At 43.1% G+C, this 25,471-nt stretch overlaps 1 protein-coding gene across 3 annotated transcripts in view; it reads left to right on the top strand.

Moving 5' to 3' along the window:
* The window catches only part of LOC309345255 (phosphatidylinositol 3-kinase regulatory subunit gamma), a 252,879-nt gene that overhangs the window by 61,844 nt on the left and 165,564 nt on the right, over positions 1-25,471 (top strand). For 2 of the 3 annotated variants that reach the window (XM_081868238.1, XM_081868236.1), the window contains exon 5: positions 6,284-6,415. The exons of the other annotated variant lie outside the window; for it this stretch is intronic. In XM_081868238.1, coding sequence (XP_081724364.1) covers positions 6,284-6,415 — 132 coding nt within the window. The remainder of the gene's footprint in view (positions 1-6,283; positions 6,416-25,471) is intronic. 3 annotated transcript variants of the gene reach the window in all.

The raw sequence follows: 25,471 nt of genomic DNA, 5'->3' as shown, positions 1-25,471 counted from the left end.
TCAGTACAGTGGTACCTCGGTTTACGAACTTAATTCATTCTGGAAGTCTGTTCTTAAACTGAAACCATTCTTAAACCAAGGTGCGCTTTCACTAATGAGGCCTCCCACCGCCGGTGCCCTTCCACTGTTTGGCTTCCATTCTTAAACTGAGGTAAAGTTTGCAAACCGGGACACTACTTCCTGTTTTGCAGAGTTTGTAAACCGAATAGTTCGTAAACAGGGCTGTTCTTAAACCAAGGTACCATTGTACAGTGGTACCTCGGGTTACAAATGCTTCGGGTTACAAATGCTTCAGGTTACAGACTCCGCTAACCCGAAAATAGTACCTTGGGTTAAGAACTTTACTTCAGGATGAGAACAGAAATGGCGCGACGGCAGCGGGAGGCCCCATTAGCTAAAGTGGTACCTCAGGTTAAGAACAGACCCCTGGAATGAATTAAGTTCTTATCCAGAGGTACCACTGTAGTGAGATTGTAGTTCTGTTGGTCAGGTATGCAGGTAGCAGTAGCCACGGCAACTCTTAACTTAAGTTGAAGAGTAGGGGATTAGCCTTCACAAAATGCGAAAGACATTACTTCACCTCATGCACACACAGAATTTCTCTGTGAACTACTGTTCTGGCCCTTTTGTCTGGTATAACACGTAAACACGATGCTTCTTGTTTTGTTGTTTCATACCCACTTCCAGACTTCTGTATTTTGCTTCTGGGAAAACAGCTCAAAAGCAAAGCCACATTGCTTAATCTGTGCCATACTTGGCCAGGGCAGGCCAGTATCCCCGATGTGACTCTGCTGCAAGCTTTCTCACGGTCTATGAAGAGAAAAAAGCCTGCCAAAGTTTGCTGTTTTCCCAAGGAGACTTCAATGAGGTTCGTGGTCACCCTTGCGGGAACCCTAGACTATAAGATGATGTATCCAGCTGCTGGGTTAGAGGTTTTACTGCTGCAGATTCAGTCTGGGGTAGGGATGGGGGGGGGGGATTGGTTCAGTTCACATTTAAAGGCAAATCTATCAAATTTGCATTTTACGAAGCAATATGAGAACTGAAACACAGCCGTCCTTCAAAATTAAGACTTTCAATTTCAAATTTTGCAATGCATTTCTCCAGTGAACCAATGCTTGTATAAGGTAAAAGTGTGCATAAAAATGAATACATTGGTGAAATAACATACAGAAATAGATTTTATTAGGAGAAATTGCTTGCAAAAATATGTACATTAGTCAAAACTGCAGACGAAAACATATTTCTAGCAAAAATTCACACAAAAATGCTGGCGAATCTTCATAATGATTTTTTTAAAAATGCAGATTGCTTCAGAAATATGGAGACCTGAATTTAAGATTGGAAAAATAAGAAACAGAAGTATCTGAAATTGGTGGCTCAATCCATCCCTAGTCTGGGGTATTTTCTTCCCCCTTTTTGTTCAGCACTGTCTGAAGGGGTGGGGCAGCAAACCTTTTTAGGCACTTAGAAACGCTGACTTTTTCTTCTTCAGCCCCAACGCATTTAACCAGCTACCTTTCAGAATGGAATACTGAAGCTGTTGTCCAAATTTTACTTTGGCAGCCCACAGGGGAACATGAGCAAATTAGTTCCACCGTCAGAAGACTTCATTTATACCAAAGTCAGGATTTGCTGTCCTCAGCCTTCCTCTGACCCCAGCGCTTCCCTGTACTTTCCACGCAGGTGATCCAGCTTATTAAAGTACAACCAAACAGTCAGCCTCAAGGAAATGGACAGAGTCCTTTCTAAATACATTCAGGCTTTGGCCAAAGAAATCAGCAGTAAGAGCCACAGTTCTTCCTTCAGTCCTTTTCCATGGGAAGTATCTTTAGGCCTGGAAAATGGGGAGGGATGAGAATAATGCTGAGCTGCAGCCCCTGATTCCCAAACCAGGAAGATTCAAAATAAGGTGATTTGTATGCAAGATCTTGAAAGTGAAGCAGTGCTGGCCATTCTTAAACAGGAGTTTTGAGATTTGGTTGCTGATTTCCCACTGCAGATTATTATTATTAATATTTCACAATCATCCATTGTATGCTATCGGTGACATAATGAGAGATTAGCTACTGATGCTAACCCAAGAGAAAACCCTCATGTCCTTTTGCTGAAAGGTGTGCGCAGCAAAAGATAAGGAACCAGTTATACTGGCATCTTATTTTAAATTAATACTAGCTGCCTTTAGGCATTTGGAGGTGCCTCAGTTTTCCTATGAAAATCTGGGTGCCAGAAGTGTTTATAAACATAGGTTGGCACAAATGACTTAAATGAGGGATAGAGAACCTGGGGTTCCCCACATATTGCTAGACTTCAACCATCATCCCCGATGACTGACTGTGCTGGTTGGGGCTCATGGGAGTCCAATAATACTTGGAGGGCCACAGCTTCTCTATCCTTGGCTTAAAAACATCAGCACAATAATACATTTTTTAAATATAAAAAGTTTAGTTTTGGAAATCAATATAAAGTGAGATGCAAACAAAAATAAACAAAGAATATTAAAAATCTAACTAAGAGATCAACTGTGTTATCAAACAGTAGAAAGAAGCAAGGGACGTGTATCTGTAATTATAGGGTACTAGATTTTTTTAAGCATCCATTTTTCAGAGCCATGTTTGGGACATCAAATGCAGGCCATCAACTCTCATCTGCTTCAGCTCTATTGATATTAGGAACCAAAGTGTCTCACGAGCAGGTCCATAGAAGGAAGCAGTTCTGGGGAACACCAGAAGGGAACTGAAATGCAGGGCAGCAACAACCATGTTGAGATCAGTTGCATTTAAGAGTTGCACAGTGTTAAGTGAAGTTTGTTTGTTCCAGATTCTTATCACATCATTTTATAAAGTTTGCAGAGGCAAATATGCTAGTACTTGTTTTCAAATGAAGCAGAATAAAGAAGTCTATTCCATTATTATAGCAACACATAGGACACAAGCTGGGTCAGCATATGAGAAGCCGGAGTCCTGGTTTTTTAAGGAGTAGGTCAGCAAAGGGTGTTCATCACCCACAGTGATTTGGACCAAAAGTTAGCTACAAGCCTTCCCAGAAGTTTTATGAGAAAAGCCCATCAGAGAAACTATGCTAATTTAAGAATTCCTTTGTTCCCCTGCAAATGAAGTGTACTTTGAACCAAGATGTTACATCGCTAGATGATTTTGAGCAGACTACCAAAAATTTCTGACTTCCAGTTGCTTAACTTTAGAAGCAGCACAATAAAAACTCTTCCCCAGATACATTATGCTATTAGAAACCCTAGTCTGTAACTCACACAGAGATTTGGCTGTGTGTGTGGTTTTATGCAGTTATCTTGGTGTATGCCTCATGGGGTGCAGTAAGTAACTGGCTCCTCCCCTCAAACCACCACTTTGCACTTGACTCCAGTTAGTGAGAAGAAGGGAGGTCCTAATGGAAGCATCTGCCCACAGCAACATACCCTAAACTGTGGAGTGATCAGGTAGAACCAGAAAGGGCAGTGGCTGCTTGACACCCTCCATGGGATTGTTTGGCAGGGATGAAGAAATATGTCTAATATTCACAATACTTTCTAGGCTGATTTCAGCAACAAATAGAAACCAGGGTGGGGATGAATGATCTTTTGCAGTGAAGAAGAGAAATATCTATAAGCTTAGATTGTGACCCCAAAGTAAAGTTCTGGAAGCCAGTTACATCAATCTAGACAAACTTTAGCAATCAGGCTAGTGGGTCACATTGCTTCCCCAGGACTATTGTGCAATAGTTAAAATGTGCTTCTGGCATTCGAGGGGTAGGGTGATTGTGTCAAAAGGCTCTAAACATCTGTGGAGATCATTGGAATGGAAATCCCCCTGCATGGGCGGTATGCAGTGGCTTAGACACATGAATGGCTCCACGGAACTAGTGGCCTTGAGGCTGAGTTTTGCGTCACACCCCTTTTCCAAGGGGTGACATGCAGGACACAGGGGATATAATTAGGTGTCCCCATGGTTTGTGGTCACTTGCCATTTCTAATTGTCAGTTCTTATTTTTGGGCAAATTATAGGTTCCTCTCTAAGGAAAAAGAGCCAGTCTTTGTTGATACAATCCTTTTAATATATATATATCCCAAAATTGCTTTTCACAAATTTTGATATCTTGGAAATGGCCCCTTCCTGTTTTCAGTAATACAGTGGTACCTTGGGTTACATACGCTTCAGGTTACATACACTTCAGGTTACAGACTCCGCTACCCAGAAATAGTACCTCGGATTGAGAACTTTGCTTCAGGATGAGAACAGAAATCATGCTCCAGCAGTGCGGCAGCAGCAGGAGGCCCCATTAGCTAAAGTGGTGCTTCAGGTTAAGAATAGTTTCAGGTTAAGAAAGGACCTCCGGAACAAATTAAGTACTTAACCCGAGGTACCACTGTATATGATAGGTAAGAAATGGTTTCTGTGGCGAATACCTAAAAATAAGTGGAGGCATCATTAATTTTTAATGAATGATGGTTAATTATAATTAGCAATCTAATTACAAGCGACCACCTGAAATTTGCTATAAAATTTGAGAGTGAATGAATTTGTATTGAAAAGTGAACCTTTATTTTACAGGGGCATATTACGATCATCGGAAATAGGTGGAGTCATTTGTCCTTTTGTAATTGCTCGTGCTGTTTATTGCATGGACTCAGCATACAGTCTGACAGCTGGTGTTGATTCCCAAATGAAAACTCACTTCTCATTATTAAGGCATATATGGTTGCAAAAATAAGATGGGTATATTGCTCAAGCGAGCATCTCTACAAAAGATTTCAGTGGGTAGAGCTTCTGCAAACACCCTCTTCACATCTGGAAGGCCCAGTGAAGGCTGCCGAATGGCTTCTTGTTTCTTCTTCATGGTTGCCATGATGTATCCCTCTCTCCACACACCTCTAGTATTATTTCCTTACTCACACCATCACTCCTGCTCCTTGCCAAAAATGTTCTGGGCACAACCCAGCCAAAGATAACAACTTTTAAATGCCACCGATCTTTGATTGTAGATACTTAAGCATGTTTTTCATTCTATGGATGGTGCCTATTAGATTTAAAGTAACATTAGTTTGTTGAATTTAGAGTTGCCAGGTCATCTTATGGTTTGATCCTGAGTTTTACAGTTTTACTCTCCTTTGCAGCATCTCCAGGAAAAGTAGGGAGGGACCATGGCTCAGTGGCAGAGCGCCTGCTCTGCATGCAAAGGGACCCAGGTTGTTTGGCTGGCATCTCTAAACCTCTGCCAGAGACCCCAGTGAGCTGCTCAGTCAATATATCAGGATGAGAGGCAGAATCAAGAGGACACTCTGTTTTTTGTTTCCCATTCCCATTCTCTTCATTCTAAAATTCAACTCCTTCCCCTTTTCCCATTATGCTCTTCTTTTTTCTCTCTGATAAACTGAGAGGTAGACATGAACAATATAAATTTGTTTGAAACCACAATGGAAGCAGGGTAATTAGCATTTTGGACCGGAGAGTAGCTAGAAAGAGATGCTTGAGACAACACACACACACTCCTATCAGGTGACTACAGCCTCGGTCCTGCTGGGTCCATCCTTGGTCTTTAAGGCTACAATCCCAAGTCTGAGGACCAGAACCTGGCAATCTAAGATGGATTGTACTCTGTGTTTGCAAAAACTCAAATATAGAGTTTAAAGTCAAGCCATTTTAGAAAGTGAGCAAATTCAGTGATTTATATGACATTTGCATCTCTGTGTATGTGTATACCAAGAAAAAGTATATGTGCAGCTGTAAAATAACACTGTTCCCAGTTGTTGGTGAATTATGTTTTGTTACACATAATAATCCTGTACTTTTGTGAGTTATGGTATACTGGAAAGTGATATTTTTCTAGTTTTATACTAGTTGGGGAGACTTTTGTTTCCTTCCATTCTGGAAAGTCAAAATAAGTACTGTGTTCAAAATGGGACACACATACCCCACCTTTTAAATTGAGATATATTGTGTCCCTTTATATGAATTAGTGGTATATTGAATAGGATGCTTGTTTCAGCATTTTTCTCCAGAAAGTGCAGGATATTAGAAGTCCTTCACATCCTTCAGTGCTTTTCAGATCTCTGAGTATCCAAGAAGCAGCCCAGTACGGAAGCTCTTGATGAATAAACTCAAAATGAATGCAGAAAAAGGCATTCTTGGTATATGGTTCATGTTGTTCTCCAACATCAGGATTTGCAGTCCAAAGCTAGGTTCCTTCTGTACAAACAACTCAATTTCCTCCCTACCCCCAGTTGCGAGGGCACTCTGTAGGATAACCTCCCCTCCTTTTCTTCTTCCAGACTTGGGATCTGTTGATCTGGACCAGTTTGATGGGCAGACATTAGGTGAAATGCTCAGGCACTACCTTCAGGAGCTCCCTTGCCCTGCGATTCACCCAGCAACTTACAGTGAATTACTTTACATAGTTCAAGGTAAATGCCTGCTATTTCCTTTCTACCATTTTAAAGGCTTCATATTCCAGAGTTCTGTTGTGTCACACTTTTCAGGAAATCAAGGGAAAGCTGCCTGACTAGATGCATCGGACTCAATCCTATTTTATTTTCAAAGGGGCTGCAGTTGGATAGTAGTGTTATAACTTTACACGTTTCTCTCTTTAAATATTGCTGTGATAATTTGAATTAATGTGTGGAAGCCTGTTGTGCTCTTGTATGCATGGATCAGTGAGGGCTGTTGTGATTGAGGCAGCAACACTCTCACTAGTGGTTTTTAGTCTCTGGCTGCAGTAAGGATGTGGTTTGATGAAGGTGTTTTAATTTATTGATCACCTGCCTTTTAATGGATTAGCTTATTAATTAATCAGTTGCATTTAAATAAAACTGCATAAAACGCAGTATAGGTATATTTTACTTAATGTAATGTAAGATAAATTACAATCTACTTGATGTAATACAGCATAAGATAATTTACAATCTAATAAAAATCACCACTCATTGTTAAGAAGGAAATACAGTCTTAATGTTTTTAAACCCATAATTGCAATAAAACACCAAAACAAAAGTAACATAAAAAAATAAACCAAAGAGCTTTAGTTTTCAGAACCACTAGTTAAAGTTAGCTCCCACTGATCAATCAACTAAAGCTTGAGATGATTGATCTGCCAGTTAAAATGTGCAACTCTAATGCTGACTTGTATTAAAGTCACCCCATCCCAAGCCAACTGATAATGTGGATTTGGCAGATAAATCAAAATGAGAGTTCATGCTGCTAATGAAATGAGATGGGGAGGGGCTTTAACAGATGCAGTAGTAGGAATGCTGTGTTTTTCTTGGGGGTGGGGGGGCGGAATGAGGATTGAAGAAGAAGAAGAGTTTGGATTTGATATCCCGCTTTATCACTACCCTAAGGAGTCTCAAAGCGGCTAACATTCTCCTTTCCCTTCCTCCCCCACAACAAACACTCTGCGAGGTGAGTAGGGCTGAGAGACTTCAGAGAAGTGTGACTGGCCCAAGGTCACCCAGCAACTGCATGAGGAGGAGCAGGGAATCGAACCCGGTTCACCAGATTACAAGTCCACTGCTCTTAACCTCTACACCACACTGGATTGCCCTTCCTTCCAGCACATAACTTGGCTCAGTTCTTAAACAATTATAGCTCAGTGATAGAGCATCTGCATTGCAAGCTGCACGTCCAAAGCATCTCTAGGTAGGGTTGAAAGAGAGCCCTGCCTAAAGTCCTGGAGAGCCACTGCCCCTCAATGCAGACAATACTGAGCTAGATGGTCTGGCTTGGTATAAGGCAGCTTCCTAGGTTTGTTCCTAGAATGTTTTGTTGTTCTGTTTATCAGGTTGCCTGGGTAGGTCCACCTCTCGTCTACTCATAGGGAAATATATTCTGAACAGCAGGAGTTAATGCGTAAGATATGGTTGTGGATATGGAGGAGCTTGGGACATGCTATTACATGTATCCTTCCACCTTTGTAAAAGAAAAAGAAGCAGGGGAAAAACAAACTTGAGAAGTTGCAGGTTTAAGCAGAATAATGGCAGGAGAAGGAGGGCTGTTCCACCACTTCTCCTCTGGCCATTTCTCTGGTCAAACTCCCAACAAGGCATTTATTTCCCCCCTGCAGAAGAAAGTGCTGAGCTTTCCATTGTAGGAGGCAGTGCATAAATTCCCTTTATTTTCCTTCACCACCAGGAAAAGCAGCATGTCCCAATGCACTGGACGCTATTGACAATTATTTCTTTTAAAATGTGCCAAATAGCTCCCTTCAGGTGTGGATTAGATAACTTTTTGCGTGTGTTCTAAGAACAAAGGAGGTGGTCTTGGCAAGCTTTCACGGCTGATTTACCTGTTATTTAGATTTGCACCACACTTTCCTGCCCTGATTCAGTTTCCATTTATTGCATCATCCCTGCCCTTTCAAAGAAATGAGATGGCAAAAGTAAAGTAACAAGGTGGAGGCTAGGCATGTCTCTCGTTCCAGTTCCATTCGAGTTTAATAGAATTCCTGTGCTACAAAGAAACAATAAAGGCAAAATCAATTTATTAAATGTAACTCCTTTGCCTGAAGCTTCTGTGCTGGGTGCGGGGCTGTGCAGTTGTTGGCTTCAGACCAGTGTTGTGTTTTTCAGCTTGCCTGTGTACATGGTGGGTGCTCCAACTTAGTGCATGAGCATGCTGATAAGTGGTGGCGGTGGTGTGGTGACAGCCAACGGCCAGCTGAACATCAATGTTGTTGTGCTGGAGACAGCCAGGAGTTTATAGCGTTGGGAGAAATTAAGAAGGAGACTGGAAACTGTAAAGAGCCCTGTCCAAATTCCAGTTCACATTCTTCCTATTCTTAGTAGTCCGGACACACCAGGAGACATGGTGCTGCTGCCTCAAGCACTGAAAAGGATATAAGCTCAGACCGTGTATGTTACTCCAGGCCAGAAGCCCAAGTGGCTGCCAAGTCCCTGTGATACTGGCCTAGAAAGAAAGTGTTATTGTAATTTTTTGGCTGAGCTGCCTGGTAGGGTTTTAACTGCAAACGAGTCCTTTTTTGGCTTTATATGGGCATAGAAAAATCTCTGGGGCCTTTTTTAGTTTGACAAGTTGGAAGCCCCTCTTAGTTCTTGCGGGGTGTTTTTTTATTCTCCTCCTCTTCCTCCTCCTCTTCTTCTCCTTGGCCCTATATATAAATAAGTTTCTGTGTTTAGATTTAGATTTTACTGGAATTATTTGTTGGAAGCATCAGGCCAAATACTTGAAACTGTGAAAGTTAAAAGAAGCAGAACTCAGAGGAGGAGACTTTGACTTTTCAGTGATCAGCAGAAGAATCTCAGCTACTTGATTCCAAAGCCCCTGTAAAATGCATGCGATTTTAAAAGAATGCTATAAAAATAATAGCTAATAATAATGCTTAATGATACTTTCTATTACTGTAGACCTATAAGCAGTAAGCCTCCTAAGCACCCTCGTCTTCATCTATCTTATGTGTTCTGCCTCCTGAGAGATGCCAAAAATAATTCTCCAATTTACAAACCGGGAACTTAGACCCAGTATGATTAATGACATCCCCACATAAAATATGATGAGAAGAGACAGTTTGCCACTTACTTTGTATGCATTACTGGTAACCATCTCCTAAAAATGCATCTGTATTGTCCATCAAGCATTGATATAGACAGTTCTAGCTCACACTGCTCTGTATAAAAATCTACATGTATGAACCCACCAAACCAAAGAAGGTTGCTGCTGTTAATTTTGTCAGAGCAATTCACCTGTTGGAGTGGGAGCCTGGATTCCTTCCTTCCTTCCATTTTCTAAACAGGTGACTGCTACTGGTCAAAACTGACAGAGCCAAGAACTTTTACTCTGTGCTGGGCCTGTGGCCCTGATCCAGCAAACAGGAACTCTGTTTATGATACTAAGTGCTGGATGCAGAAATACAGCATAAGCGCTATGCCAGCATCCATTTGCAATCAACAGGAATGGATCCAGAATCTGGTAAGCATGCAGACGCCTGCTTTTTGCCTACCGATTGCTTATTTTGGATCATTTCCTTGCCCTGAACCAGTTAAGGGCAAATGGGTGTCACTTCCATTCCATTGTAATTTTGTGATCATTACTACTGCCAACAGATTAGAATCAAATTTGACATATATCATCTTTGTTCTTCACAACAAGTGCACAGCCATTTTAAAGGTTTACCTTATATATTGGTTATTTTGGAAAAACTCTGCCAGAGAGTAGGCATGTTGACTCAAGCTCCATAAAGCTGAGAAAGTAGAAGCTAAGGCCAACATCTTAGCAGAGCGCCCTTGGGTCAGTGATGTTGTCAGAAATGGACAATGTCACTTCAGCTTCACACCTTCTGCTGACTGTGGTTGGTAATAAAGTATATCTCATCAGCTGAATACATACCATACATTTAAAACCCATTTCCCACACACACTACCACAATAATTCTGCAAACTGTAGTTTGCCCACCACACAGTTACAATTCCCAGCACTCATAACAAACTACAATTCCCAGGATTATTGGGATGTGTGTGCTTTAAATGTATGGTGTGTACACAGGCTGTGCCTAATCAGAGTTCCTTAAATTTCTTATAGCAGTTGTTACAACAAGGTGGAGGAGAATTCCAACTGGAACCCTACAACTGCATGCATGCAAAGTACTGAACTCTGATTATTTTCCAAGTTGCAATATGTGTCTCCGAGTCAAGACAAATATACATCTAGTGATGTGAAGCTGTTGCAAGAGTTTAGTGCTCTTGCTGTTGCAGGTTTCAGGCATATGCTCAGCCCATAAATTTGCTTTCGGTGCCAGAACTGAGTTTACAGGTCAGTTACACAAAAATTCAGTCCTGGATTATTATTATTATTTTTATTTTTCCCCATCTCCCTCTCCCCTCCCACCAAACTTCCTTAATCTCAGCAGCCTCATTCTGTTCCTTTGTGGAGCACCACCAATCCAATGCACGATTCCTGTGTGGAAGGGGAGAGGGAAGAACATCACTTCACAGACCAGCAGTAGGACTGGCTTACATGGTTACAATTTGTTCCATACCACCAAAAGCTGCAGTTTTCCTCCTGCATTCCCAAGGTCTTTCAAAGGCAGAATCCTTTCAGCTGGGTCCAGCCAAAATACATTCTTTTAAAAATCTGGTTCCAACATCCAAATGTATTTATATGCACCTAAGCCAACATTTGGATATAATTTTTTTCCTCGTCCAGAATTTTCCTGCTAAAATTGTCTTAATTATTGTAATAACAAGGCTCCATCCTCTTCCCAAGGAAGATGAAAAACTATTCCTTCCTAATATCCATTAAAGATCCAGTCAGATGAAAGCAAATGAGTACAGGGAAATGCTGTGTGAAGCATTTACAACGTGGTACCACTTTTGTTTCCTGAAAGAAGAGCTGGCAATGATTCAAGCCAGCAGACAAATCTGCCTATAGTTGGAACCCCTGGTTTCTTTAGCCAACCCGAGAAGACTGTGGGTTTGCCATGTTAACTGGAGAGCAGGGGCCGAACTTCTGGTTGTAGGTCTTCCCAGAGCACTGCCGCCTGCTGACTCCAGGAAAACCTAAAGGGGTCTACCAACAAAGGAGGGTGACTACCAGAGTTCACTGCCTAAGAGCCTCTCAAATGTGGAGCCAACCCTGAAGTGCATGGTCAGCCAAGTACTGCCATCCTTTTGACCACATGCTGAACAGAAGCTTCTGCACTTCACCACAACAGAGCTGCTGTTCTGTTATTTCTCTAAAAGGGAAGATAGCAAAGTTGATTAGCTATAGATTTTATTTTATTTTATTTTATTGTTATCTTACGCAGTCATGCGCTTCTCCCTACCCCCCAACCCACTTGACGCAGAGAAGTTGTGAAACTTCCATAGAACTATGGGGTTCTTTTCTTTGTTAATTCTGGAGAATGGAGAGCTTCATGCCATGGCATGTCTCAAGTGAAGCTTTCACAATGGGAGTACTGGAGGCCAGACTGAACTCAGACAAGCTTTGGGTTATTCTTCTCCCTCCCCCTCTCCCTTCTTTGGCTCAGCCAATTTGAGTAACACAAGAAGTGCACACAAGTCAGGGATTTCCCTTCTGTTGGAATAGCTGGCACCATAGGCTATTGTTTCACCCTTTAGCCTAGGGCTGAGCCCAACCACTGTGGTCTGGAAAAGTAACCAAAACCTCTTTCCCAGGAATGGAAGTTGTTTATGGCAGGGTGATCCACAGCTCTCTCATGAGAGTTCCTAACAGCTCCTGAGGGCCAAACTAGACACGATGATGGCAGTTCCATGTGATCCAAGCATGGAATTGCTCCAGTCATGCAGAAAGAAAGGTTGGGTACAATTTGAATAGCAAAAAAGGGGGCATGTGGATGAGACAGCACTGAACCCTGCCCTCCACATGCAACTTGATTCTCCACAATCCCTCTCCTGCAAAAGTTCTAGTATCAGAATTTTAGTGAAGAAAACAAGTCACTTGGGATGAGAAACAAGGTGAATTAAGTGACAGGCAGGGAGAAGGTTCTGTGTTTCTCATCCATGCACACCTTCTGCTAGTCAAACCCAGGGCCAGACCAATGCAAAGGACAAGATGGCAGCCACCCACCCAATTCCACATGCAGAAGTTGACTTGTCTGACCGTTGAATGTTACTTCAGCATTGGCACTAGGATGGCATCCCCCAAGTTTCCTGAAGGTAGCAGGGGCTGCAGGACCCTCTGTGTGGCACAGAAAGCTTCATCTTCCAATAGAAGAGGATGCTGCTTCCCAGAATTTGGTACCTGAGGTGGTTTCCTCATTCCACCTAATAGTAAGGCTGGCCCTGCTCAGATCCCCACCTATTTCTGTGTAATTGGGGCAGTTCTATATGTTTCAGCATACATGACTTGCCTTGGCACATGTCATTTGGCCTGCCCTTTCTAGAATGGGATAGCTGGTAATTTGTGTTAAGAAACAAACAGTACCTGTCAGGGTAGAAATATGGAACTAATTTATTACCTAGTTTGGCCCTCAGCAGGTCTTAAATGTAGGCAGGTTGTGCAGCGTGGCTGGTTGCAGGAGACTGGAAAATCTGGTACCCAGGAGGCGGAGAGCAACATGGACATAGTGTTTCAAGTAGCCTCCCAGCCTTATTCCTGCTTTTCATAGACTTTGTTGGCTCACAGCGATGTTCTCACAATGAGGTGAGAAAATACTGCAAATACTGAGTATCTGGAATTCCCCTGGCGGGCCACAAATAGTCCAAGAACAGCATGTGCACCGTACGTTATGCAGGTCTGCAAATTTGTGCAGTCCCTTTTTATCCAGATCAACATATTTTGTCCTATGCCTGTTTTAGCCATAGTTACACAATCGCTTTTGCTTAATGCATTGTTTTGGCCTTCTGCACTTAAATGTCTGGTGTCAGCTTCCCTCAACCTCCCACATTAGCATGGGCCGTGCTTTATTCCACCAGAACCCACCCAATACACATTGGAAATAAGTCTTTTCCCTGCCCCAAACTTTTCCAGAGTCAATTGCTCCATTATTTTTTTACATTTCATTGTGGACCTGCCCTTGAAGGGAGTGCAGCACTGGGATTGTGTATCTCTGCTCCCACATTACTTACTCCAAAGGAAATCAAAGGGTGTCTTCTGCCCAAGCAAAAAAGGAAAAGGAAAAAAAGGACTTAATTAGAAACCAATTAGTTGGCCTTGCTCATTAAATTACTTCAAAGCAGAGCCATCTCCCCCTGCCCCTTCTTGCTCTCCCCACACCTCTCAGCCAAAGAGTTCCTAAAATTCCACGGTGGCTCTGATCTCTGTTCTTTTTGGAACGCAGGAAGGACTCCAGCGCCAGCAGTTAGGGGAGTCAAACAAGTGTTTCCAGCCGAGGCATTTAAAAGTGTCCTTTCGGGAGAGAATTTGAAATTAAACTGGTCTTTTTAATCTTCTGCCACAGAGACTCGGGACTTGGCTGCTGCCTTGCATGCTTGGGTAATCACTTGGCCTGGTTAGCGTTGTGCCTTGCATGTGGGGCTGCCCTTGATAACAGTTGGAGATTCAATAGATCACAAGTGGTTCAAAGGGTTATTTATTTTATCTTTGTTTTCAGTGATGATGAATTTATGCATCCTTGCTTTTTGATTGGTTTGTTGATTTTAGCCATATTTTTTTCTATCTCTGCACCACCTGGATAGTTTTTTCCTTAATCAGTTGGTTTATGAAATTTCTAAATAAATAAATAGCTGCATTTGACCACAGAAACCATATCGCAACAATCCTGATATTTTGACCTAAATTCAAGGTGCTGATTTTTCCTTAAATGACTTGCATCTAGGATACAAGGCATGGCCCAGTGTACCTCGCTGGCAGCTGCCGCCATTTTCATTGGTGGGGAAATATTTCACGTTCACCTGCAAACATGTTTCCTGAGCCAAACAGCTATTATACAACTGCTGTCCCCAGGGGCAGGACGAAGCTAGGCCATTGAGCCTTTTCCTATTTGCTGTAATCAGATAAAATACGGTAAAATAAGGAAGCAGTTCAGTACTAGTGTATCTCAGCTAGCAATAATTGGTGTTTGTGCAGCCATGTGATTGCACAAAATTGGAAACATGCAAGCAGGACGCAGACATCATTTTAGCACGCAGGGCATATTAATGTTTCTGTAAACAATGACCCTTATCTGTACAAGCCTCAGTGGGAGGAATTGGAAGAGTGTCTTCCTTGCAAAATCTGAAAAAGCTTTGGTGCTTATACTTTAACCACAAATAAAGGTTGAGAAAGAATGGTTTGGAACTGACCTAGAAAGACCGCAGAATATCTGGCCAAATACCCAGATTTTATGAATAATGCCTTTCCATTGTTAAAAAAAAAAAAAAATCTCTGAGGAAAGTGGTTGGGGATCATCACTTTTCTGCTTCTGATTTTAGATCAATCCTATGACCCCTCCCCCCCCCCAATTCCAGGCACCCACTGTATTGGCACCGCACCAGTGAAGTATTGTTACGGGGTTGGTCTCAATGTCCTCACAGGATCCCTTCAAAACTAGTGGCTCTGGCTGTAAAAGATCCAAGATTAACAGTATAAGGAACTGGTTTTGCAAGATCTTTGCCTGCGGCTTGTCTGCTACATTTGTGTACGGGCCAGAAAGATGGGAAGATGACTCACCCCTTTGTCCTTTTCCTGGCCAGGGTGTGTGTGAGAGAGAGAGTGTGTGCGTGCATACAAAATCTGCAGCTCTGGAGTTAGACCAAGTGGATCCTGAGGAACGAACGGCAGAGGGCTGAGCTGCTCTCTGTAGGAAATTGTGATGGCGCTGGCAGGAATTTGATGGCGAACAGTGAATTTAGGGGCACCTGTTGGGGTCTCTCATGCTGTGAACGTCCACCTATCATCATCTTGTTTGTTTGTAAATCAGTGCAAATGCTACAAAACTCCTGAAGTCTCCAGTTCCTAAGGAAACAGAACTTGAGTTCACACAGCACCCCTGATGTTCTCACCACTCAGCCTCAGAGAATCGGAGTAGGGCAAGCATAACAGTATATTGTTACATGCACCCCCACTTTTCCCCAATTTCAGGGGGCACAGTACTTACAGTACAGCACAGTACAGTACAGTACAGTAGTTACACACAGGTTTGGTTTCCTTCGGATGAAAAGATCACTGGAGATTTATGGGGTGGTGTTTTGTAATACAAATATGCCACATTGAGCTTAGATGGTAGCAAACACCCCAGCAGCACAATCCACAGTCCCAAATCAGAACTCCAGAGAGAGACAGCTTTGAAAACCAAGGCTCAAATCTAGCCCTCTTGCCTCTTTCTCAGACCTCTTCAAAACTGCAGTCTTTGTTTCTCTCACAGACACTGATCTTGCTTACATCATCCTTAGCTGGGAGTGGGGGTGCAGAGGGAGAGAAAGCTGTACGCTTTTTGCGAAGATAGCTCTCACCTTCCGGAGGAATCTCCAGCTGCTTCTTTGTCATTTTGGGCCGTTTACCTGTAATTTTCCTTACAAAAAACAAAAAAAAAAAAGAACTTGACAACTTTGCCACTGACTATTAAAGGAATTTCAAGCAGCGCTTCCAACTCCATTAACCCTGTCTTGTCCACTCATGTGACCTGCTCTCCCAGCAGCAAAAAATCAAAACCACGAGGACAGGAGAAACAAAAACTCGTGTAGCAAAACCAACAGTTGCTCTCACTATCTCCCTGGCAACTCCGCTGCCACCCACCAATTGCAGTAGCACTCACTGCTTTAATTTCACCATATTGGCCATGCAAGCAAGGCACCACCCAGCCAGCATGTGGCTATGGCCAGAAGGTCAGGATGATGTCAGAGAATTCACCCAACGCCCCCTCCACCACACAAGACATAGTCAGGCTGTTGGGAACAGTCCGTGTGCCTGGTCATGGGCAGGAGGATTTGTATGTAGAACCCGTAGTTGACCCAGGAGAAAGGTTGGAGTCCTGCTGTAGTAGCAAGGAATCTGCACAGACGTAGCTTAGGCTACTGCACACAACACTTTTGCACTGGGTGTCTGTGCAAAGGTAGTAAGGGAGAGGGATGGTGTGGTGCCACGTTGCAAGGGCAAAGCAAACAGCTTTGAAATATGGCTGGTAAATCCAGGAGCAGGTAAATCCAGGTTGGCCCCTGCCAAGGGTGTGGAATTTTCAAGGGCAGTCAAACCAAAAATTCAATGTTTGCTAGATAGGCACATGATAGGAGCTGAAGCTCTCAGAGTTTTCCTGTATGTTTGCTAGAGAGAACTCTGTGAAACACTCCCACTGTGCCCTGACAGGCAGAGCCATATTTAATGTTCTTACCCGTGTGGGCACACTCTTCTTTTTTTTCCTTTCCTTTTCACTCTTTCTTCTTCATCTCATCCCCAAGCCCAAAATGTGAGAACTGCTAAGTATGAGCTACAGCTCCAACGCCACCTTAAGCTACAGCATGTCTTTGAACAGCCAGTGTGGTGCAGTGGTTAAGAGCGGTAGTCTTGTAATCTGGGTAACCGGGTTCGCGTCTCCGCTCCTCCACATTCACCTGCTGGGTGACCTTGGGCCAATCACACTTCTTTGAAGTCTCTCAGCCCCACTCACCTCACAGAGTGTTTGTTGTGGGGGAGGAAGGGAAAGGAGAATGTTAGCCGCTTTGAGACTCCTTAAAGGGAGTGAAAGGCGGGATATCAAATCCAAACTCTTCTTTGAAGCAGGCCCAAGAGGGGTTGGGCGCACAAAAATTGTGCCTCTTTCCACTCTGGCTCAGAGTGGCTAAGAGCCTATCAGCGTGCTCCCTGGGCCACTTCTCTGGGTGGCCAACATCTCCTTGCCAAGGACAGAAGGGACGTGTGTGTGTGTGTGTGTGTGTGTGTGTGTGTGTGTGTGTGTGTGCTGATACAGCTCCTTGCCAAGGGCACAAGAGAGCCTAGGTAACTCAGTGGGGACAAGCAGTGGAATAGGAAATGGGAGGTGAGATTGAGTCCCAGGCCTGGGAAATGCACTTATATTTTGGCTTTTCTGCCAGCAACTGTAATTTGGGAGGGGAAAGGAACTAGAACTTAGGACCCCTGTTCCAAAGAGCAACGCCTTAACACACAGCCGCAGAAGTCACACCAGTGAATTCTTTGTAGGTCCCTAGGAGCCTTAGCATTTGCAAGTTCCCTTCCATAAGATCAGAAGAGGTGCCTGCTGTATCAGGTCAATGGACCCACTAGTCCAGCATCATCTTCTTCTCCTCATGGGGGCCAACCAGAGCATAAGAGCACTCTGCCCTCCCACAGTTTCTGGCAACTGGTATTCAGAAGAATTGGGATCTCCTGGGTTCTGCACTCAACTGGTGTGATTCAGAGTGGACCCATTTCCCCACCCCTCAGCCTTTGATTCCCACCTCAACCATCAGGTAAGGCTGATTTGATACCCCTGCTTTGTTCCTGAGGTAGATCTTCACTCATCCCACATTCCCTGGTGGAGGAGGTGCCATTTTGTGGTTTGCCTCAGGTGCCAAAATGTCTTGGGCCACCCAGCTAGCAGCCTTATCCTCCATGGATTTGTCCAGTCCTCTTTCAAAGCCATCCAGGTTGGTGGCCATCTGCCTCTTGTGTGAAGAAATATATGTTATCAAGATGCCAAATCAACACAAACACTGATTGCACCTAGGCTGGTGTTTCTGGTGGCTACCTGTCTCACACCTGTGCAACCCCCTTTCCTTAGATGCTCATCAAAATCAAAGCTAGAAAATAGTGCTGAAAATAGACATCGGTGCTGAAATCTAAAAAAGAAAGCACCAAAATTCCAGTAAAATACTGAGTTAAACATGGTGGTGGCTAGTTTAAACAGTCGTGTTTTTGAAGGAATCATGTTTCCACAATAAGTTTTATGTATTGCTATGCCACCAGCAATCTCATAATATTTCAGTCTTTTTCTCTCTTTTTTGAACTAAGAATTCTGCATTCTTGTGATATTTTGACCTGAGTTCCCCCTTCAGACTGGTGTTTTATTACGGGCGTATTCTGTAGGATGTTCTCAACACAATAGCAGTCTCCCCTTCCAAACACTGAAACAAACAACAACAATCAAAATTTCATGTTGCACGCTAGTAGAACAGAAAAGAGATGTAGTAAGTTGAATGGCACGTGCGCGTCTTTGGAGCCTGAATTTGAGATTTTAATTTACTTTGCGTATTGTATTTTATTTAAGGCATTAATGGATCCCCATCCCTGCAAGCTGCCTCCAGGGAACGTATGATTCAGACGCCTTCTCTGTGCTCCCCCACCCCTCTTCTCCAGGTCGTGAGCATTTTGCAGCAAGGGACATTTTGAAAAGTTAAAAAAAAAAATCAAGAGACAGCTGGCAACTCTCAGCATGTTTGTCCACAATGGTAGATGCTGCACCGTAAAGGTGCTACAGTGGAATGTTCTTTGTTGCTAGGGCTTCTTTTTCTTCGCCCCTTTAAATCAAATGAGCTCCTTGAATCCTTTGCTAGAGGAAAGGTCAGGCACACAGAGTGTTGCTAATGCTCTAATGAAGAGCTGGGGAGGGTGGGCGGCGGCAGTGAGACATCAAAGGAGCCTTTGCCAGTACTGGAGGGTCTGTGTGTGCGGAGCAATGCATAGCTGCAACGGCAACACAAACCCCAGCCAGCCCGAAGGCTTTGCTTTCTCGGCTGCTAAGTGGATTTGTCTCGATCCTATTTGCTGGGGAAATGTGGCTGAGCAGATCTCAGCTTTACCCTGGCGTTTAGGAGAGCTGCCTGTGAGTGCTGCTGGAATTTATTTATTTCATTGAAACAGCTTTGCTGAGTTTAATTACTACCCAGCATGGTGTAGACCACAAACTGGGGCAGGATGACAGGGGTGGCAGAGGCTGCTCTTGCCCTGGTCACGACATCCACACACAAGGGCTTATATAGATTAACAAAACCTTAACGGGATTTGCTTTCCTAGCTGTTCTCACTGGAGGGGAGGGTTAACAAAGCGAAAGAAGGAGCGGGAGATTCGAGATTTTTTAAAGCATGAATCATGAACCCACTGCTCCTGGACTGTTGGTTCACAAAAATGTTGCCATAGAAGAGCGTCTTCCACCATTCCTTTCCAGTATAATAAGTGCAACAGGAGATAATTTCAGGTTGCCCATCCCAACACATCACCTTGAAGTAGTAGTGCTGGAGTAATGCACATGCTCTTGAATAAATCCTATAGAAGTTCTGTTCTCTTCGTCAGTTATCACAGATGACACCAGATCTTGGTAAGAGTTTTCGAGCAAAAACCAATAAGCCTCAGAATATGCTGTAAGAGTCCAATCGAGAGCAATATTTTGGCAAAGCAAATTACATAGGCAGCCGACGGTGGAATAGCCTTTTCAATCTGCATGCAAAAGGTACTGGGTTCAACAATGCCTGGCACAGCCAGCTGAAATGATAAGTTCAGCTGGTGATGAAAAGGCCCCATGTCTGAGATCTTGGAGATCTGCTGCAAGTCTCAATAGACAATGCTGGGTTCGATGAGCCAATTGTCTGGCTCAGTATAAGGCAGCTGTCTGCATATTCCTATATGGAATGTCAGCAGGATTTTCAGCCCTTGGGGCACAAGAGGCAAAGTGTGTCTGAAATATTGCAGTAGCACAACCTTCCCATTTCTCCAATGAAAATAGCAATGTCCTAAGGAAAAACAGTACATTCTGGGATCAAATCAGATGGCTTCTGAAAATCTGGGACTGTCCCTGGAAAATAGGGACACTTGCAGGGTCTGCCTTCCCTCTCTGGTGTCAGAGATTATGCAGTCTTGCAAGATACAGGTTTACCTCCCTCCTCAGGATTAAAAGCTGTATGGGGCAAGTTGCTGGGGGAGAAATTAGAACCAAACCAAGCTTTTTACTTCTGTTTCAGCCAGTTTTATGGGGGGGGACCTAAAACTGGTCCACAGCTGGTATTACATGCTCATGACCCCAACTCATATACAGAAATAAAACAAAACCATCAATGGAGTGTAATGGAAAAATTGTCAGGAAAGAGGCACTTATTGGCACATTTGGTGGAAGTACCCAGTGTTGGCAAAGTTTTGGGACGTAGTCATTAAATAGATAAGCATTCTTACCAAAAATAAAATCGAGAGGGATCCTTGTCTGTGCCTTCTCCTGATGACTGCCGGGGATATTCTGAAATCCTCTCAGAAGGATTGATATTATTTATGCTGCTTGCTAAGTGAGAAGATGTGACTAGTCTTACTATAGGTGTTAGGTATAAAAAAACCTCTTGTTATTGCAGTATCTGAAAAGCTGACGCACCAGTTGACCATATTGCAAGGAACATCAAATCTGTTTATACTTATTGTATTATAACGTATTTCCTACACTTTTTTTTACCCCCTCACTTTTTTTGCACTCCCCCCTCCCCCGTTTATCACTCTATCTTCTTATAAATGAAATTCTTCTAATTTAATATAAATAACAAAATGGTTTTTTTGCGGCGTGGCAAGATTTCATTTTTATATGAACAGAGCAGACCAAAGCAATCATATTCCTATTCAATATAACTTTATTTGGGGGGGGATGTGAATTTTTTTGTTTTATTAAAGATTAGCCTTTATGTATACCTGCCATGCAGCCACTATGTTAAGACTGTGGTTAACATGTTTCATGCTATTTATATGTTAATGTTTACTATAGCATTAATAATTTTAAAAATAAATTGCCAGATGGCCATGCCACTAGCAACATTTGTTGTAAAAGTCTTGAGAGCAAGTTTCAACTCGTCTGCGGACGGATTATTAACAAACCAGCACCACTAGTCTGAAGCATATTGATCTGACTCTAGTTCCCTACACAACCAGGGGTGCTGGTTAGAGATGAGAATTACAGATAGTTCTAGTTCATATATTCACACCTCAACCCATAACCCTCTTAGTGTGACAAAATCAGGTGAGACAAGAAGACCAGTCTAATGTTGCTGTTTAATTTGAATCTCTGGATCAAATTTAACATGGTAGCTTTAGGCAAATCACTCTCTGGTTCTGTATATGCTCCCATTTGCTCAGCTTACAGTATGCTCCCACCACTGGTTTGGGAACCAGTGTACACATAACTATACTGTTGCATCTTATGAAATACTGTGGTTTTCCCCAAGCCAGCTTCCAGCCAACCTAGCTGCATTTTAGGCCGGTAATGTGTATATAGCCTCCCTCAGCCTTTGCTTCCTGTGGGAGACCCAGACTCAAGTCGTGTGTTTTTATAACCTGTTAAATTTGTGCCCACAGTAGATTCTCTGTTTCAGATTTTTAAATTCCCCAAACCTCAATCATCTGCTACCTCCATGGTTTCTTTCAGCCTTATAGCCATTTGAGGAATGTCTCAATTTCTTATATAAAACCAGAATATCTGATTATCAGGAGGGTGTAGAACAGCAGAGTATTTGGCACATAGGGGTGTGCAGATCTTTAGCCATATTAATATAGTAGACAAACATAGATTAATTACAGCATCAGGAAATCAAATCACAGAAACATATATCATAAACATAACAGAAAATAAGTTGTTTCTAAAATGTTCTCTGCCCAGTTGAGGGCAGCTACATAATTGCTTGAGTTGGAAGAGTCCATTCCCCAAAGCCAAGTTCCATGGAAAATGTGCATTATCCCAAGTAAAAAAATGAGGAACAGGAATGTTTTCCTCAAGCAAGCATCAGAAAGGAGGCTTAACCAATCTGAATTTGAAATCTGAGCCACACAGGCACAATGGCATAAAGGATTTTAGCACAGAAAATCCTTCAGGATTGAGCAAAAGGATCTTCTCGGTTCCCAACCCCCACTCACTGGACAGTAGCCAAGCAATATCTTATAAGACTACATAAGGCTGGGCTTATGAAAAGTCCATCAGAGCAATGGAAAGCATGAATGTTATTATGCATCTCTGCCAGGGCAAGATTCTCCTGCAGGGTAACAAGCTGGTTCACATTTGGGTTGGAAATTCCAGGAAGCATAGAACCTGATGCCAATCTGGGCAGCCTGTCGAGTAATTTGGGAAATTCCTCACAGGAGCTCAGGACACTTAAAAGATTTGTAATGCAGCCTGCATCAAAATGGTGGGCACTGAGTTTCCATGCAAAGTGTTAGGCCATGCAAAGTTTATGGCAACACTTCACCTTCTGTGGTGCCACCAACCTGTGGGCAGTGCGACATGATTTGACTTTCTTGACTAAGTCATGTTAAGTTTCTAGTGCCGTCTCCAGCTAGGGGTTGGCTAATTTGCTACTACTGAGATGAGCTGTTGGAAGGAGTTCTGCTAAGTCAGTAAGTTTAGCTGAAGTGTTAAAGACTCCTATATAGAAGTCCAGGCAGGCTCTACATTCACTACTGGTGGCACCTTGAGTTATTGTTTGTCATACCAGAAGCTGAAGGGCAGTGACACATACTGGAGCAACTCTGTTCATATCCACCAGAGGGAAGCATCATGCACATCTTTTTGCTGGCTCAAAAGCATAACAAACCTGTACCTTGGCATACCACCACATGAACAATAAGAGTGATTTATGCTACAAAGAGAAAAAAGTGTGCATAGAGAAGACAATGCAGCTTGGATTCATTACACATTGAATCGTTTTGTACAAAAGCTCTAGTACGGATATGCTGGTTCAAGGGAAGTTTGCATATCTGCCTTTTAATTTTAGCTAAGAAAAGATGCGACATTCAAGATTGGCAGTGGCTACCATTTTATTAGCAAAGAGCTAAGCTGTGGGGGGAGGAAGGGGTCCTTTGTTGGTGCCCAATATGGTTCCAAGCCTTCCCCACATCACATTGCAGATATACCCTTCATCCTCCCCCATAGGCATTTAGGGAGCTATAATAACCCAGATTTTCTGAGGCTGGAGCCAGTGCACTCCCCAGCCCCTAACCACATTCATCTTTGATTTGATTCTCTCTTTGTCTGCCTGCTCTTAATTGCAGCTCTGTTTCCTGTAGTTCTGCTGCCTCCCACCCTCTCCCAACAGTCTTGTTTGATGGGCCCTTGGGTCAGAAGTCTTTCCCCACTGCCTCATTAGTGATGCATAGCCCAGCCCATTTCACATCCCAGCAGCCTCGTTAACGAGCTGCAGCACCACACCATCAAATCCTGCTCGCTAATTATTATCATCAGCCGTTCATGTTGCAGATGTGGTAGAGCCAGTGGTTGCTGAGTAAACTTTCTCAAGATCAGCTCTTTTTTTTTTTTTAAGGAACAGGTGCCAGCAACCTAATGAGAGTAGCATACAGGCTACATTCAGAGGGCTGGAAGAAATTTGACAAATTTGTGCCAAGGCCCATCTGAAGAGACCCCATAGAAAAAAAGAGTTTCTTATCTCAAAAGTGGTGTCGTTCTCAATAACCATCCACATTAGTAGTCAGACTACAAGCTTTGGGCTGGAATCTTGAACAGGGAGGAAGTCCCATTGAAATTAGTGGGACTTATTTCTGTGTTTAATATTATGTTCTTGAACACACGATATGCCAAGTCCACCGAGCAAATAGATAATCTCACAAAAAGAGATGAATTTTATGTCTCCAGGACCATTTCTCTTCTCTGATCAAATGCTTACCACAATATCTGGTGTGTTATTTCTAGAGTTGTGGATTCAGGCCGCATGTTGGGGAGGAGAGGATTCCCGCACCGCAGGGCCTTGGCTTAGATGACCCTCATGGCCCCTTCCATCTCTATGATTCTATGAGAGGTTCTATGGAGAGCCAGTGTGGTGTAGTGGTTAAGAGCGGTAGACTTGTAATCTGGTGAACCGGGTTCGCATCTCCGCTCCTCCATATGCAGCTGCTGGGTGACCTTGGGCTAGTCACACTTCTCTGAAGTCTCTCAGCCCCACTCACCTCACAGAGTGTTTGTTGTGGGGGAGGAAGGGAAAGGAGATTGTCAGCCGCTTTGAGACTCCTTCGGGTAGTGATAAAGTGGGATATCAAATCCAAACTACTCCTCTTCTTCTTCACACACCTTGCAAGGCAGGATAGGATGAGAGCTACAACTTGTGACTTGTTCAAGATGACAGAGGTTGCCAAGGAAAAAGCTGATCTTCAACGCTTTAAAGCAGGAGTGGCCAGCTGGCAGTGCAGGGACTAGATCCAGCTTGCTAAGCAACTGTATCTGGCCCCTAGCAGCCTCAGCAAATTTTAATCAAGCTTGCGATAAATATTTCGCCCATCGTTTTGCTTGTAAGGAAAATGCATATGTTTACGATGTTGTGAGATACAGATGTTTCTCATTTCACTTTTACATCTCTTTGGGTTTTGTATATAATATTATCCTCATCGTGCCTGTGCATCTGGGCTCCATAACGCCATAAAAGTTGGGTTTTCCCCCTGCTAGCTGGCATGTCTTTTATTATAGAACCACTAGCACTAGCAAAGGGTCATGTTGTGCAGCAAAGTAGGATTCCCAGTCCTGGGCCACTGGATGGAATGACAGCACTCCACCCCCAGGACACAGAAGGTGGCTGTGCCTGCTTTAGATCAAGAATGACATTTTGGTCATTACACAAATAGCCAGGTGTATGTGTGTGAGAGAGAAATAGTGTGTGCAAAAGAGAGAACAAGATGTAGTACTACATTATAGATTAATACCAAGAAGTAACAACTGTAAAAAAAACTGTTACAGTTCACAGAGGCCATTGCTCTCAGAGCAAAACAGTTTTAAAAAGTCTGTGTTGATGGAATTTAAAGCCACTTTCGTTTATTCTATAGATCCAATTACCTGAGGCCATATGAGAAGATTCTGGTTGTCTGTCTGTCAATGTATCTACCACCCGTCTTTTACATACAGTGGTACCTTGGGTTACATATGCTTCAGGTTACATACGCTTCAGGTTATAGACTCCGCTAACCCAGAAATAGTACCTCGGGTTAAGAACTTTGCTTCAGGATGAGAACAGAAATTGTGTTCCGGTGGCGCAGCGGCAGCAGGAGGCCCCATTAGCTAAAGTGGTGCTTCAGGTTAAGAATAATTTCAGGTTAAGAACGGACCTCCGGAATGAATTAAGTACTTAACCTGAGGTATCACTGTATTTGCATCCTAAAAC

Source organism: Podarcis erhardii (assembly GCF_964252035.2).
Source record: "Podarcis erhardii genome assembly, chromosome: 6".
NCBI classification, from domain to species: Eukaryota; Metazoa; Chordata; class Lepidosauria; order Squamata; family Lacertidae; genus Podarcis; species Podarcis erhardii.
This window is presented reverse-complemented; position numbering and strand designations above follow the sequence as displayed.